This window comes from Phascolarctos cinereus, unplaced genomic scaffold (genome assembly GCF_003287225.1).
Source record: "Phascolarctos cinereus isolate Bilbo 61053 unplaced genomic scaffold, phaCin_HiC Scaffold_4;HRSCAF=312, whole genome shotgun sequence".
NCBI classification, from domain to species: Eukaryota; Metazoa; Chordata; class Mammalia; order Diprotodontia; family Phascolarctidae; genus Phascolarctos; species Phascolarctos cinereus.
The window spans coordinates 171,444,036-171,457,937 of NW_027555847.1; the positions used below are offsets into that span (position 1 = coordinate 171,444,036).

Below are 13,902 nucleotides of genomic sequence, written 5' to 3' on the forward strand. Positions count from 1 at the left end.
ATGTTAAACAAGCAAAACAATGGCAAAGTTAGTGTTCCAGCCAATATAGCAGACAAATTCAGATGATTCAAATTAGCACTGTGAGGATTTTTTTATCTACCATCACTTTTCTTTATTCTGTAAATGTATGACCAGAGTACCAGGATCATAGGATCACACATTTCTAGTTCAAAGCAATCTAGTCCTATATGCTCATTTTTACAGATGAGGAAACTAAGGCCCAGAAAAATTAGGATAATTTGCCAAATGTCACTAAAGTGCAAAGTGACAGGACTAGAATTCTAATACAAGTGTTCTGGCTCCAAATCCAACATTTCCCTATATAGCTATGCAAAGCAAGATTACCTGGTTATATGGGATAAAGTGCAGAATACTCATGGATTCCAAAAGCTCCATGACATAGTTTGAGCCTAAACAAAGAGACTCTTAAACTCCTTCAAAAAGACAGCTACTCACATGTCTGATAAATGAATTTTTAACTGGAATATCAACTTAGTGAACATCACCAACTTACTATCCCTAATGATGCAAAGGAGTATTTATCAAAATAGTATACATTTTGGATTCAAATTAGTGGCTTCTATTTTTTTTTGTTTTTCTGCAGAGCATCTACCACCATGCACTTATATCGCTATAGACTATGTTATACTTGAAGCATATGACTGGTCTTACGTGGGCTGATCTTTCCTCCAGACCTGGACTGGTCAGCTCTTGAAAACTACAGTGCTATTTTGAGCCCTGATGCTTGGGACTCTGCAAAGGTTCATATGAGCCAAATCTAGGATGTGTGCCAGGCTTGACCTATGCCTAGCTCCCAAAAGCAGGTTTGGGCAAGTGATGGCTTGAACATCATAGTCAATTCATTTGCATATTCCTGCCCAATTGGCTGATAAGTCAAGCTTGTTGTAGTGATGTGGCTATGAAGAGTATCATACCAGCTTTTGTCTTCATCACAATGCAAGGGATAAAAAATTTTATCAAATGAAGAGAAAAATTATATAACTATATAGAAGAAAAAGATCACTCTCAATGACAGAGAAATTTGGGGAAAATTAATTCACTTAATTATACCCTCCTTCCTCAGAATTTTTAGGCTGGAAATGAAATTGCCTTTCGGAAGGGGTCAATTTATAAATACATAATTAAAATTTTTCATAAGGAAATAACAGTATGTGATTCTCTAAAAACCTCCAAAAAGAATACAATCTGGGGCATACTACAAACCTTTTAAATTTACATTTCCATAACTTAGGCACATTTGGTTATATAAACCATATAAATGCAACAGAAATGTATCATTTTAATGACCTTATGAACTCATAAGCTTAGGATTTTATACTTGGCTTACTTAAACACATCTAGGTAAGCACAAGAGCCCTTTATATAAAGTACAGTTAATCTAACATGAAAATAAGTTTTTCTTTTTTCTTCTTCTCTTTTTTTTTCTTTTGTGAGGCAATTGGGGTTAAGTGACTTGCCCAGAATCACACAGCTAGTAAGTGTTATGTGTCTGAGGCCAGATTTGAACTCAGATAATCCTGACTTCAAGGCTGGCACTCTATCCACTGTGCCACCTAGCTGCCCCGAAAATAAGTTTTTTAACCACTGCGTAAAAGCAAAAATAAATTCATTAGACATTATCTTTTAAAGATTTGCAATGATTTTATATAAGAAAATTCAAACCAATCTTTTAAGGAATATATATTTTCTCAAAAAGTAATTCTTTTGGTAAGGAAATCTCTCAACAAATGCAGATCAGCAACTGTTCTGCAACAGTTTCTCTGTATGTATGTATGTATGTATATATGTATAGGGTGTGTGTGTATCTCTGTATATAGATAGATAAATATCTTAGTGAATCAACTGCACTATGATTAAGTGACTTGCATAGTACTTGAACCCAGGTCTAACTGACTCTGAAGCCAACTCTTTATCTATGATATCATGCTTCCTCTCACTAGGAACTACCAACAATGATGGGTCTGGAGTAAAATTACCCCATGATGCAGTGCCCTCCTACTCCCTGGCAAATCTCCACACCAACACTTTCTCAGGACAGGATGTTTTGATCCCTAAAAACTCCACTTATGAATTCACTTTTCATTAAATGGTTATCATCAGTTATTTCGTTATTATAAATTCTCTTGTTAGACAAGTTCATTTTGACAGCTATTGTTGAGGTCTGAATTTTAAGTGACTCTTATAAAGCATGTCTTACGTGGCATGATGCCCTGGTCCACTAGCTGTTCCCTTGTCCTTCGTTGTTGTAGCCTCAGCTGTAATACTAGAAAAAAGAAAAAATAATTAATTTACATGAGATTTCAAGAGCCAATACAATAAATTCTGGAAAGACACAGTTAAGTTCTACAGTTAAATGTTTGTAACTGCCAAGCAAATTGTTACATTTGGTCATCTATTTAGACTATAACCAGACAGGCAGAACATAACTAACTTGTGGTCTTAGTGCCTGACACATAGGAGGTGCTTAATAAAAACTTTTTTTTAACTGATAGAATGATTTTTTAAAAATAAAATTAAAGTTAATTCACTGTAATTCTTATAACTAAAAGTCTTTATATCATTCCCTAATGAAATTCTGAATTATCCTAGTTTTTAACTATTATATTTGTTGTTTAAATATTACATGTATAGTAAACAAGAGGTTATAAATTTAAGATTTAGGAGCAGAAAAACTTCAATTCTTAGAAACAGAAAAATTCCTTCAACTGACTACTTAATGAAAAAACTTTTCTTATGGAAAGATTAACTTAATTTGTGTATTCTTTTCCCTAGCATGAATACATTCTTATTATCTTTAAATAAAGAATAAGAATGCATAATAAGAATAAGGCTGGGGACAGCTAGGTGGTGCAGTGGGTAGAGCACTGGCCCTGGATTCAGGAGGACCTGAGTTGAAATCTGGCCTCAGACACATAAAACTTACTAGCTCTGTGACCCTGGACAAGTCACTTAACCCCACTGCCTAACCAAAAAAAAAAAAATAAGGCTGACATCCCCGTGTGCTTTTTGAAATACTAGAACCCCCGAAATATAAATTGAGTTCTTAGTCTAAAATGTAATTATTGTTGCATAGAAATAACAATACTACATTCCATTCTGGAACTTGTAAGATGCTTTATCATTTTTTCCTAAGATGCCAAACACCTTGAGAGCTGGTTGAGAATACTAAATATGCCATTAAATGAAGAAATCAATTTTGTTTAAAAAGACTCCAAATATTCTGCTAAGGACTCCAGCCAACATCAAATGTGGCTTTAATGTGAAATGTGTAAATTCTGAGACATATACACATTATGAATTTGGCTGTGAAGCAACTATTTTAATGTTTCAAAACATTTTTATCTTGAAATGTAACTTATTTCAAGAAGAAAACATGAGACATTTGTAAAAGATAATTTTCTTATAATTTACATGCAACTTCAAATAAACTTTAATATTAATTTAATACACTGGTTCATAATCCTGAGTTAGAAGTGAAACAGTGATCATTGAGGTCAATAAAGGTGTTTTAAAGGATCTTAAAAAAATATTCTCTGACTTTCTGGCTAGATTTCCAAGACCCGATCTTACCCCCAACTATCACAACACAGAGGACATGTCCTCTTACAAGTGATAAATCTGTGAATATATACCAGATGAATGACCCCCAACTTACAGGGGCGACCACCCCTCCTTTCTCAGGATAACTGGGGTAGAGAGCACAAAAGAGGATTAATGCTAAGCAGACTGGCTAACTGGCCACTTTGTTGTGGTCATTACATGTAAATGTGATGATTTTAAAAAAATACTAAGTCATATCTGTTTGAAGTTTCATTTTAAGTGTCAGTATAATAAAAAGAGTTTTGGAATCAGAGAATCTGGCTTCAAATTCTGGCTGATAGGAACATCCCTGCACCAGCCACTTGACCTCCCAGGATCTCATTTTCCTTCTCTGCGAAATGAGGAAGCCAGATCTGATGACCATTAAAGACCTTTCTGTTCCAAATTCAATGAGTCTGTGATCGTTAGGGTCATAAAATCTCATTGACATACAGTTTAGGGTAACAGAAAAGGCTGCTTGCTGGTCACTGATACGACAGGCCAAAGAACATCCTACTAAGCTATATTTGTTGAAACATTCTTTTCACGTTAAAATGTTTTGGGATACTTTGGATTGATAGTGTTCCAACACGAAGATCTCTTTCATGATAACTTTTGGCTTATTAGGGATAGTATGTTCCCACTGTACTTTACTGGGAACAAAAATAATCTCAGGAAGTGACCTGTAGAACTGATGGCACCAATATGGCTGTACATTTCAGCGTTTGGCTATGAAAGACAAAGCAATACTTTTCAGAATATGAGAAGCAATATCCAACAAAAGAGGAATTTTGAAAGGAAAAGGCAAAGGGGAGAACAACTTGGGTTTAAATAGGGACTAATCCTTCAGAAACATGATAGTAGAAATCAGCTAGGAACTTCTGACATCAGTTTCATTGTTACTTTGGAGTCTTAGGGGAAGAACAGAGGCAACAAAGAGAAGCGGATAAAGGAAAAATATTTTTTTAAAAAGCCATCTTGTGATACAAATGTATCTAAATGGAAGTATCTAAGTTACCCCACATTCATGGAACATGGGTGGTGATGTTCTTATGATTACTTATGATTAATTAAAAAGATTACAGATGGTACACTGGTCACTTTAGCTACCCTTTATGTCAGATAGAAACACTGTCATTTTATATATGAAAACAAATGATAAATGTTGATATATTAGTGAATCTATTATTAAGGTAACAAAACCAACAACATGGAATTATTATACTACCATTCAGCTCTTACGTCCTACTTTCTAGCTATTATGTTCTAAGACAAAATGTTCCATATTTTATTATATGTAAGTGTAGTTCTGTCTGGAGATAGAGAACTGATCTTTCCATTAAATTTATCATTGCTTAAATATTTTCTCTAAGCAACAGGAGATATTTATTGTCTTGCAAACAATATTACTCAAATAATAGTTATTTTCTATCAATTCCCTGACATGTGAGTTCATTTGACCAAAACTTTTTGAGCATCTTCTATGTACAAAGCACTGTGCTACATAATGAGGGGCCAACAAAGATGAGAAACAAAGCAGACAGATTGTGACATAACAATAATTATAAATAGAATATAAGTGAAGGCTTATTAGGAAGAACATAATTCTAAGAGGCAAATTCACAAACAACTACGAAAGCTGTGTGACTTTTGGTTACTGGCTGTTAATTTCTCCATTTATGTCCACATATTGAAAACATATAACCAGTAGCATCATATTAGACAATAAGGACGAATAATATTATATCACCATGGGGTAAGAAAGACATGAATGAGTGCTTGCTTGTCATGCAAGAGGGTAGCAGTATTGATACCTTCATTCTTCACTTTCACTCTGGCTGCTTAGTTCAGTTGGTGCCAGTATCTTAGAGTCTATCTCCCACTAGCCAATTAGCTTTGATCTATGTCTTAGGTACAGCCATTAGGCAAGTACATGCTACTGGGCAAAGGAAGATAAGCAAGCAAGTGAGCGTGTCAGTGCACATTCATCACCAGTAATGAAAAAACTAAGAATTTCCAACTAATGGCTGACCAATAGTATCATCAAGGCATGGGAAGTAGGGCATTTATAAGATAATAAAAAAGTCTTTTTGTAAGAATCTTAACATTTTGTTAAACCAAATATTTATTAAAGATTCATCAGGAACAATGTACTGTTAGACAGCAAAGATAAAAAGATAGCTTTGGCACAAATCCTGCATTCTAGAAGCTTATTAATATAATAGAACTCAGCACTCTTTGATATTTTTAAGAAAAAGTTTTATTAAAAAAAATAAATTCACATATTACTGAGTTTCCAAGAATGACTATATAAGATTAACATTTTTAGCTTCACACAGGATTTGTATTATCAGAAAATCTTGTCAATAGAAAATACTACTTAGCAGATGTTTGTTGGATAAATAAGCACAACTGACCACAGCCACAATCAGAATTCCAGAAAAACTGTTAATTTCCAGACTAAGGACTTAATCAAAGGAGCTGAAGTTATACCTACTGTAATGTGCTTATCAGAAATCACTTTTCCCTATCTGGCCTGATTTCTAGACTATGTGCTTTTTATACAAACACTATCATATTAATCAGCACTGCAAATATAGTTGTCTTTACCAATAAATTATCTTAAGTTAAAGATGGCCATAGGTGTCTCCCTTTCTCAATGAAACATATGTAAAATGCTATGTTCTTTAATCACAAAATTAAAAAGGTAAATATATTTTATATTTATAAAGAAATGTGGGTTTGTGAGCACACACAGGCAAATTCCCCACTCAAAAATATTACTGAATCTTATTTCAATATAATATTTTTATAATCCCCTAATATTGTCTCCCACAACTGAAAAACTGGAAAGTTGTTAAAAACCAACAAAATCTAATCCTCACAGCTAGTTTAAAAAAAAAACAACAGAAGTAAGGTACTTGTAGTGGTATTGTGTTAGCTGAACTACTTTATATCTGCTCTGTAGCACCAAACTGTTATTTTAGGATCGATTTTCACTTAGAAATGCATTGATTTTGTTCAAGTGCTGCCATTTAAATAATTAAACAGTTTCTCCAGTGCTGAATTTCAAATGCTTCTTCATTTGGTTCCTCTTATCTTTGTTATTGATTACATTTTCTACTTTACATGCCCTTCAAGGAGCTGGGAAAAAGATTTAATTCAAGGTGTATCACAGGGAAAGATTTTTAGGTCTAGGGACTGGACCTAAATACCTGTCGGTATTAAAGAATTCCCAGGAGAAGAAACTCCTACCAATGCATCTTTATAGTATTGAAAATTGCTTAGAACACAGAGAGGTTAAGTGACTTGCCCATGGTCATACAGCCAATCAGAGGTACCAAGGGTAAGAATTGAACCCAAGTTTCCCCAGTTTCAAGACCAGTGTTCCTATTCAACTATATCATGTTTCCTCTCTGCAAATAAAAATTTTTTAAAAAGATTTTTGTGTTTGTTTTTGTATATTGCAGCTAACTTTTGTGTTGTGTTCTCCAAAGAGAAATTGTTATTTAGACATGAAGCAAAAGAACTAAGCTAACAGTGTGACAATTTCACAACTATTATATTAAAATTAATTTCAAGTGTTTCTGATGTGGCTCAAAGAAAGATACCATTTCACTGCAAGTAGAAAATATTATGTCACCTTAAGGATACAGAACAGTTTAGTATAAATTTAGCAAGTCTGAACAAAACACAGTCTCTTGCCTGAGCAATTTGCAAGGATATACGTGAAGAAAAACCAAGTTAGAGGTGATATTTTCAAACAGAATGCATGGTATATGGCCATGTTAGCTGGAAATAAACTGGTTAGCCTGAAATTATTCTCTTATGGGTAGTGGTGGTAGTTTCCAGTCTAAAGGATAACAGGAGGAAACAAAGTGCTAATGAGTGGCTGGGCTTTGCTTAGAATAAAATGTGGAAATATGAGTGCGTGAAAAGACAGAGAGCTATTGGCAGAGATTTCACAGACCAAAGGCAGCAAGAGAGGTACAGAAACAAAGAATGTTTTAAAAAACATTAGCTCAAAGGAATAAAGGTATATATTAGGGCAAAAAATAAGGCAAGGGAAATAATAACCCTAGCAAGGGATTATTCTTAAGACACAGAGTAGTCAAGGTTAGAAAGAACTATCTGAGGTAGTATATATTAAAAAAAGAAAAGATAGCCCATAGAGTAACATAGTAAGGAGTGGCAGAGTTTGGGCAAGAACTTGGTATGTACTATTCAAATATCATTAAGTAGTCAACTTAAATCTATAAAAACAAGGAAATTCAGAAAAGCTAATATCCTCAAGTTGCCCTTTGTGTTTGGACACTGGAGCAAATATTTGGCCTCAAAACTGCTAGCCATGATAATTTAGCTCTGATTTGAGAATGTTATTATTAGTTAAAGTCAAGTTACCTGGAAGCAACTGTTTAATAATGAGTAAAATTTAATATAAAAAAGATTAAGGTAGGGAGAACAAATGTTTAATCAAGACCTAACAGAAACTCTTTGAGTTTTCTTTATGGTAAAGGCTTGTTGCCTTAAATACTTAATGAAGACTGTACTGAAAAGATACTTCAAAAAGGTTCAAAAATTTGGTATCCCTATTAGCAATGTTTCTAAGTACCAGTAAAACTTATTGTGATATATTTTAACATTAAAATATTTATTGGTTTCTTTAAGTAGTTCTAAACTTCTTCATTCACAGGTATAAATACCTTCCAAGTGGTCCCTGTAACACAGAAAGTTCCTCTCTGGAGCCATTTTGGTTTGCTAACCATGGAAAAAGCAATGGGCAAGGAGTGAGAGGCCCTGGAAAGAAATCCTTAGGCAAGTTACTTAATTCTCATAGGCTTCAATTTCTTCTTCTGTAAAGTGAGGGAGTGGGATTAGATGACACCTAAGATCCCTTAAAGCTCTGAAGTATGGTATCTGACTTACACCATTCCTGGCATGGTCTATATCTCTACTTCATATTCTGAATTTTGTCAGAACTTTAAATTTAAACCTCTATGATGGCTCTACAGGGCATGAAGGTGATCTTGTGTTCTTGATAGACTACCATGCTGGAAAAATTTCTCATGTGACCTTGGCAACAGTTAGCTTCTATTTCCTGAGAACCTAGCTATATATGAAGAGACTCATCACCAGTAGGCTGGCTATCTGATGATGAATTTTTTCTGACCATAGCAACCTATGAAACAAAGAAAAATACAAAATAGTCCTTAGTCCTGGGCTTCTCAGCTTTTCTGCCTCTCCAGATATGGTGGCAGAATGGCAGAAAAGGGAGCAGAAACTATTAAGAATTGCAGTTTTTATTCTACCTATGAATATTTATTTGATTATTGGTACTCTGATTATAATATCTTTGTGCAAAAACCAAGTAGACATATTGCTGCTAGACATATACTAACCTTGACATTCTTGCTATAAATGGAAATCAAAAAAAAGAAGGAAATTACAGCTAAATGAAAGGATGGTTCACAGATTCTCCTTGGAGAGGTACAGAAAGGAGGTGATGGAGTAGGTTGTGTTATATCCCCAAAGGCAATAAGAAACATTTCATGGGATACTGGTCACTACATATTGCAGAACTAAGGAAAAATATTTGCACAAAACCATCATAAAAACAACTGTAGCTTATACATCAACATGAAGTTGCTGAGAGTGAAGAGACAGAGAAATTCTACAAAGAACCTGATGTGACCATGCAAATTAAATCAATATGTATTTTGATCTTAGTGACTTCAATGCAAAGGCAAGAAAAGGTGAAGATCACGAGAAATAAGTGGCAATGCATGGTTCAGAAAAATACTGGTAGAGGCCAAAGAGTTAGAACACCTTCATATCATGAACACTTTCTTTGCATATAGAATTGGTTGTTGCTAGATGAAGCAAACACTGAATAACATCACAAAAAATGAAATGGATATCTAAAAGATAGGTAAAAACTTGCTATTGAAGTGGGAGTCATCAGCTTTCTGTGCACAGTTAGAACATTAACTTGTCAGAGCTAAGATGAAAAGTACTAAAAAGAAAGAATAATAATTTTTTAAAAGATGGTATACAAGAGAAACAACTCAATCTCAAACAAAAGTAGTAACTGTATCAAAAAATGAGAAACACAATAGAAATGATAGTGATTATAATAACTTTAGACAGAAGTTTGAACAGTGTAAATTAATTGCTACAACAAAGGGACTGGTCAGGAAACATGAGGCTTACTTGCCAAATGGAAAGAGATGTTTGCCAAAGGTAATACTGGGGTAGAATATAAACTTGTTTGTGAAATCTAAGACAGAAAGATGATGGATAATTATAAGTAGTATCATCTCGAAAAGCAGAAAGAAGTAGTGGAGGGTAAAATATATTGAAAGAAAGCTTGGCAAGAAATATAAGTAAAGTCATCCCAAGAGCACCAGGAAGACAAATCAATGGAATATAGTAAACATACAATTAACAGCAGCAAATAAACATAATAACCTTATATTTGACAAGTGTAAAGATTTAAGATTTTGGGATAAGAATTACTTATTTGGTAAAAATTGTTGGGAAAACTGGAAAACAGTATGGCAGAAACTGGGCATAGACCAACATCTTACATCACTTATCTAGATAAGGTCAAACTGGATCTATGACCTAGATATAAACAGAAATTATACAAGAACATTAGAAAAACACATAACATATTACTTATCAGATTTATGGATAGGTGAACAATTTATGCATAAACAGGAGATAGCAAAATTAGGTGTAAAATGGATAATTTCAATTACATTAAATTAAAAAGGTTTTCTACAAATAAAAAATAGGTAACCAAGATCAGAAAGAAAGCAGAAAATTAGAAAAAAAATTAAAGACAGTTTATCAGATAAAGGTCTCATATCTAAAATTTAGAAAGAACTTTGTCAAATCTATAAGAATACGAGTCATTACCCAATTGATAAATGGTCAAAGGATATGAATAGGCAATTTTCCAATAAAGAAATCAAAACAATTTATAGTTATATGAAAAAAAATGCTCTAAATCACTACTGATTAGAGAAATGCAAATTAAAACAACCTTGATACATCATCATTTTACACCTACCAGATTAGCCAAAATGATAAAAGGGGAAAGTGACAAATGTTGGAGAGGACGCAGAAAAACTGAGACACTAATTCATTGTTGGTGGAACTGTAAACTGATCCAACTATTTTGGAAAGCAATCTGGAATTATGTCCAGGAGTTATTAAACTACCTATACTCTTTGACCCAGCAATATTACTACTTGGTCTATTACTGAAGATAATTAGATAAAAAGAAAAAGAACCTATGCGTTCTGAAACGTTTATAGTAGCTTTCTTTGTGTGGTAAAGAAGTGGAAATTGTAGGGATGCCCATCAACTGGGGAATGGCTAAACAAGTTGTGATATGTGATTGTGATGGAATGCTACATGCTATAAGAAATGATCAGCTAAATGATTTTTAGAAAAACATGGAAAGACTTGCACAAAATAATGAAGAACAAAATGAGCAGAACCAAGAGAATACTGTATACAGTAACAGCAATATTGTTTTAAGAATGACTTTAGGGGCAGCTAAGTGGCGCAGTGGATAGAGCACCGGTCCTGAAGTCAGGAGTACCTGAGTTAAAATCTGGCCTCAGACCAAACACTTGACACTTACTAGCTGTGTGACCCTGGGCAAGTCACTTAACCCCAATTGCCTAAAAATAAACAAACAAATGGATGAATGACTAAATAAATAAATAAACAAACAAACAAACAAATAAATAAATAAATGAATAAATAAATGGATGAATCTTCTTGAGACAGCTACCTGGCGCAGTGGATAGAGCACTGGCCCTGGAGTCAGGAGGACCTGAGTTCAAATCCAGCCTCAGACACATAATACTTCCTAGCTGTGTGACTCTGGGCAAGTCACTTAACCCCAACTGCCTCACAAAAAAAGAAAAAAGAAGGACTTTGAATGAATAAGTTATTTTGACTATTATAAATACCCAAGTTAACTAAAAAGGACATATGAAGAAAGAAGCCAAAAGACATGAAGAAAGAAGCTATCTACATCCAGAGAAAGAATTGATAAATAGAAGTATGTACAGAACAATTTAACACATACAGATGCCTATTTATGTCTAATGTTAGCCATCTCTAGGGTGGGGGAGGAGGGTAGAATGAAGGGGAAAAAAAGAAATTTACATGATAATTTTGTTGGATATTTTAAAGGAATAGCAAGTTTTGCATAGCAGATTTGCAGTTTAATGTGCAAGCATCTTTTTTATTGTACTATGTTATAGAAATGTTTGTTTTATTCCATAAGTTAAAAATAAAATTTAATAATAGGAAAAAAAAGAACAAAAGGGTAGGACAATAAGAAAAATGGAAAAGATTTCTACAAATTAAAACAAACTTTCTTCTCCATCAAGGACAGTAGAAACACCACACTTAAACCCTAACATCCAGTCCCAATTATAGGGAAGGTAGAAGTAGTACTAAAGAGAAAAAGATAGGAAAAGCAGTTTGATTGGAGTATATGTATGTAGAGTATATAGGGGGTGTGTGTGTGTGTGTGTGTGTGTGTAGTATATGTAGAGGAGATCAATCCATGCTGGAAGTGACACATCTGTGAGAGATTTAAGAGAATCAGTACAGAAGGTATCTGAAGGATAGGAAAGCATGTAAACTGTGGGAAAAATCTCAGACTTTATTAATCCTGAAAAAAGGTAATTGAGAGAATATCAATAATTATTGATGTGTATATGTATACACTTTCCCACTGAAACAAAATCTTTAAGACAGTCATCTATGCATGAATTGAGGGGTATCTTTCATGAAGGTATAGTACTAGTAAAGAATTGGCAGGTTGTTGTAAGCAATATTCAACATTCACATCTTTACTATTTCACAACTGACTGAAAGATGAAAAGAATATTAGATCCTACTGCATTTATGGTTAATTATAAAAATGTACTGATTTGGTAGAGCAAAATGTCAGAAATAACCCTATTCAATGATCCTTTGATTATAAATATTAGGTGAGGAGTAAAACAAGGGAGATATGTGCTCCCCACTGTGAATGAAGGTGATAGGGTAGAGAGTCCAAGTTGAAGGAAGATTGCTTGTGGATAGTAAGGTCCTCTAAATGCTTCTGATTAGGATGTAATTTTTCTGATTGCATTGAGCCCTGGAACTTTACAGAACATCTTGAAAAAGATATATGATCACTCAAAGGAGTTTGTCCCCACCATCTACACAGAAAAAGAGAAATGAAGATGACTGTCTATTGCCCAGATAAAAACATGCATTTGAATGAACAACCTACAGAGCTTGGCTGTCAAAATATATATTCCGGAAAGAGGACACAGATGGAAAATAAGGTGAACCCCAGAGTTGAACGGGATGAGGAGAGTGGGCTAGATTGTATTTGGGAAATAGATGGGAAGGCTTCATGAAGGAGGTAGCAGGAGTTGGGTAGTATTTTGACAGGTTGAGAAATCTGGGGCAGACATTCATGTGAAAGGAACAGTACAAACAAAAAGCCAAGGAGAAAGCAATGTGCAAGCAGGTTTGGGGAACAGTGAAGAATAAAAATACCTCAGATGACTAGTAGGTGTGTGATCTTGGGAAAGTCATCTTATTTCTCTGAGCCTAAATTTCCTCAGCTATAAAATGGGAATAATACTTATACTCCCTGCCCAAGAGAAATGTTTTGAGGAGCAAATCATATGTATGTCTGTGAAGTGTTTTGGAAACTGTAAACTATGATGCTGTTATCAACAGAAGACCCAAAGTCATGAAACCCTAAATTAGAGAAAAGCAGTGGTGATTAATTTTGCGTAGATGGAGCAATAGGAAGAAAAAAAGTTAGTATGGTATAGGGGGAAAAAGTACTAGAGTCAGAAAACCTGAATTTGAACACAGGCCTTACTACTTATGAGTCATAGGATTGTGGATATGTCATTCTCGCCTTCAGTTTCCTTATCTGTGAAATGAAGAAACTGGATTAACTTATTTCTAAGGTTCTATCAGGTTGTAAATCGTAAGATACTATGTTAAGTAGCCAGAAACTGACTGATTGTCAGTTTGATCTTAACATGGGCTGATACAAGGCCAAAGCAGAATTTTTTTTTTTTGGCTAGGCAACGGGGTTAAGTGACTTGCCCAGGGTCACACAGCTAGTAAGTGTTATGTGTCTGAGGCCGGATTTGAACTAAGGTCCTCCTGAATCCAGGGCCGGTGCTCTATCCACTACGCCACCTAGCTGCCCCCAAAGTAGAATTTTTAACCATGATATTTTAAAAAAGAATTACTATA

General features: G+C 34.3%; 1 protein-coding gene across 5 annotated transcripts in view; it reads right to left on the minus strand.

Moving 5' to 3' along the window:
- Positions 1–13,902, minus strand: part of MRTFB (myocardin related transcription factor B) — a 179,661-nt gene that overhangs the window by 69,499 nt on the left and 96,260 nt on the right. For 4 of the 5 annotated variants that reach the window (XM_078152783.1, XM_078152782.1, XM_078152785.1 and 1 more), the window contains one exon: positions 2,219–2,284. In XM_078152783.1, the coding sequence (XP_078008909.1) occupies positions 2,219–2,284 (66 nt within the window). Of the gene's footprint in view, positions 1–672; positions 892–2,218; positions 2,285–13,902 lie in introns of those variants that run through there. The other variant, XM_020972547.2, reaches the window with a different exon arrangement.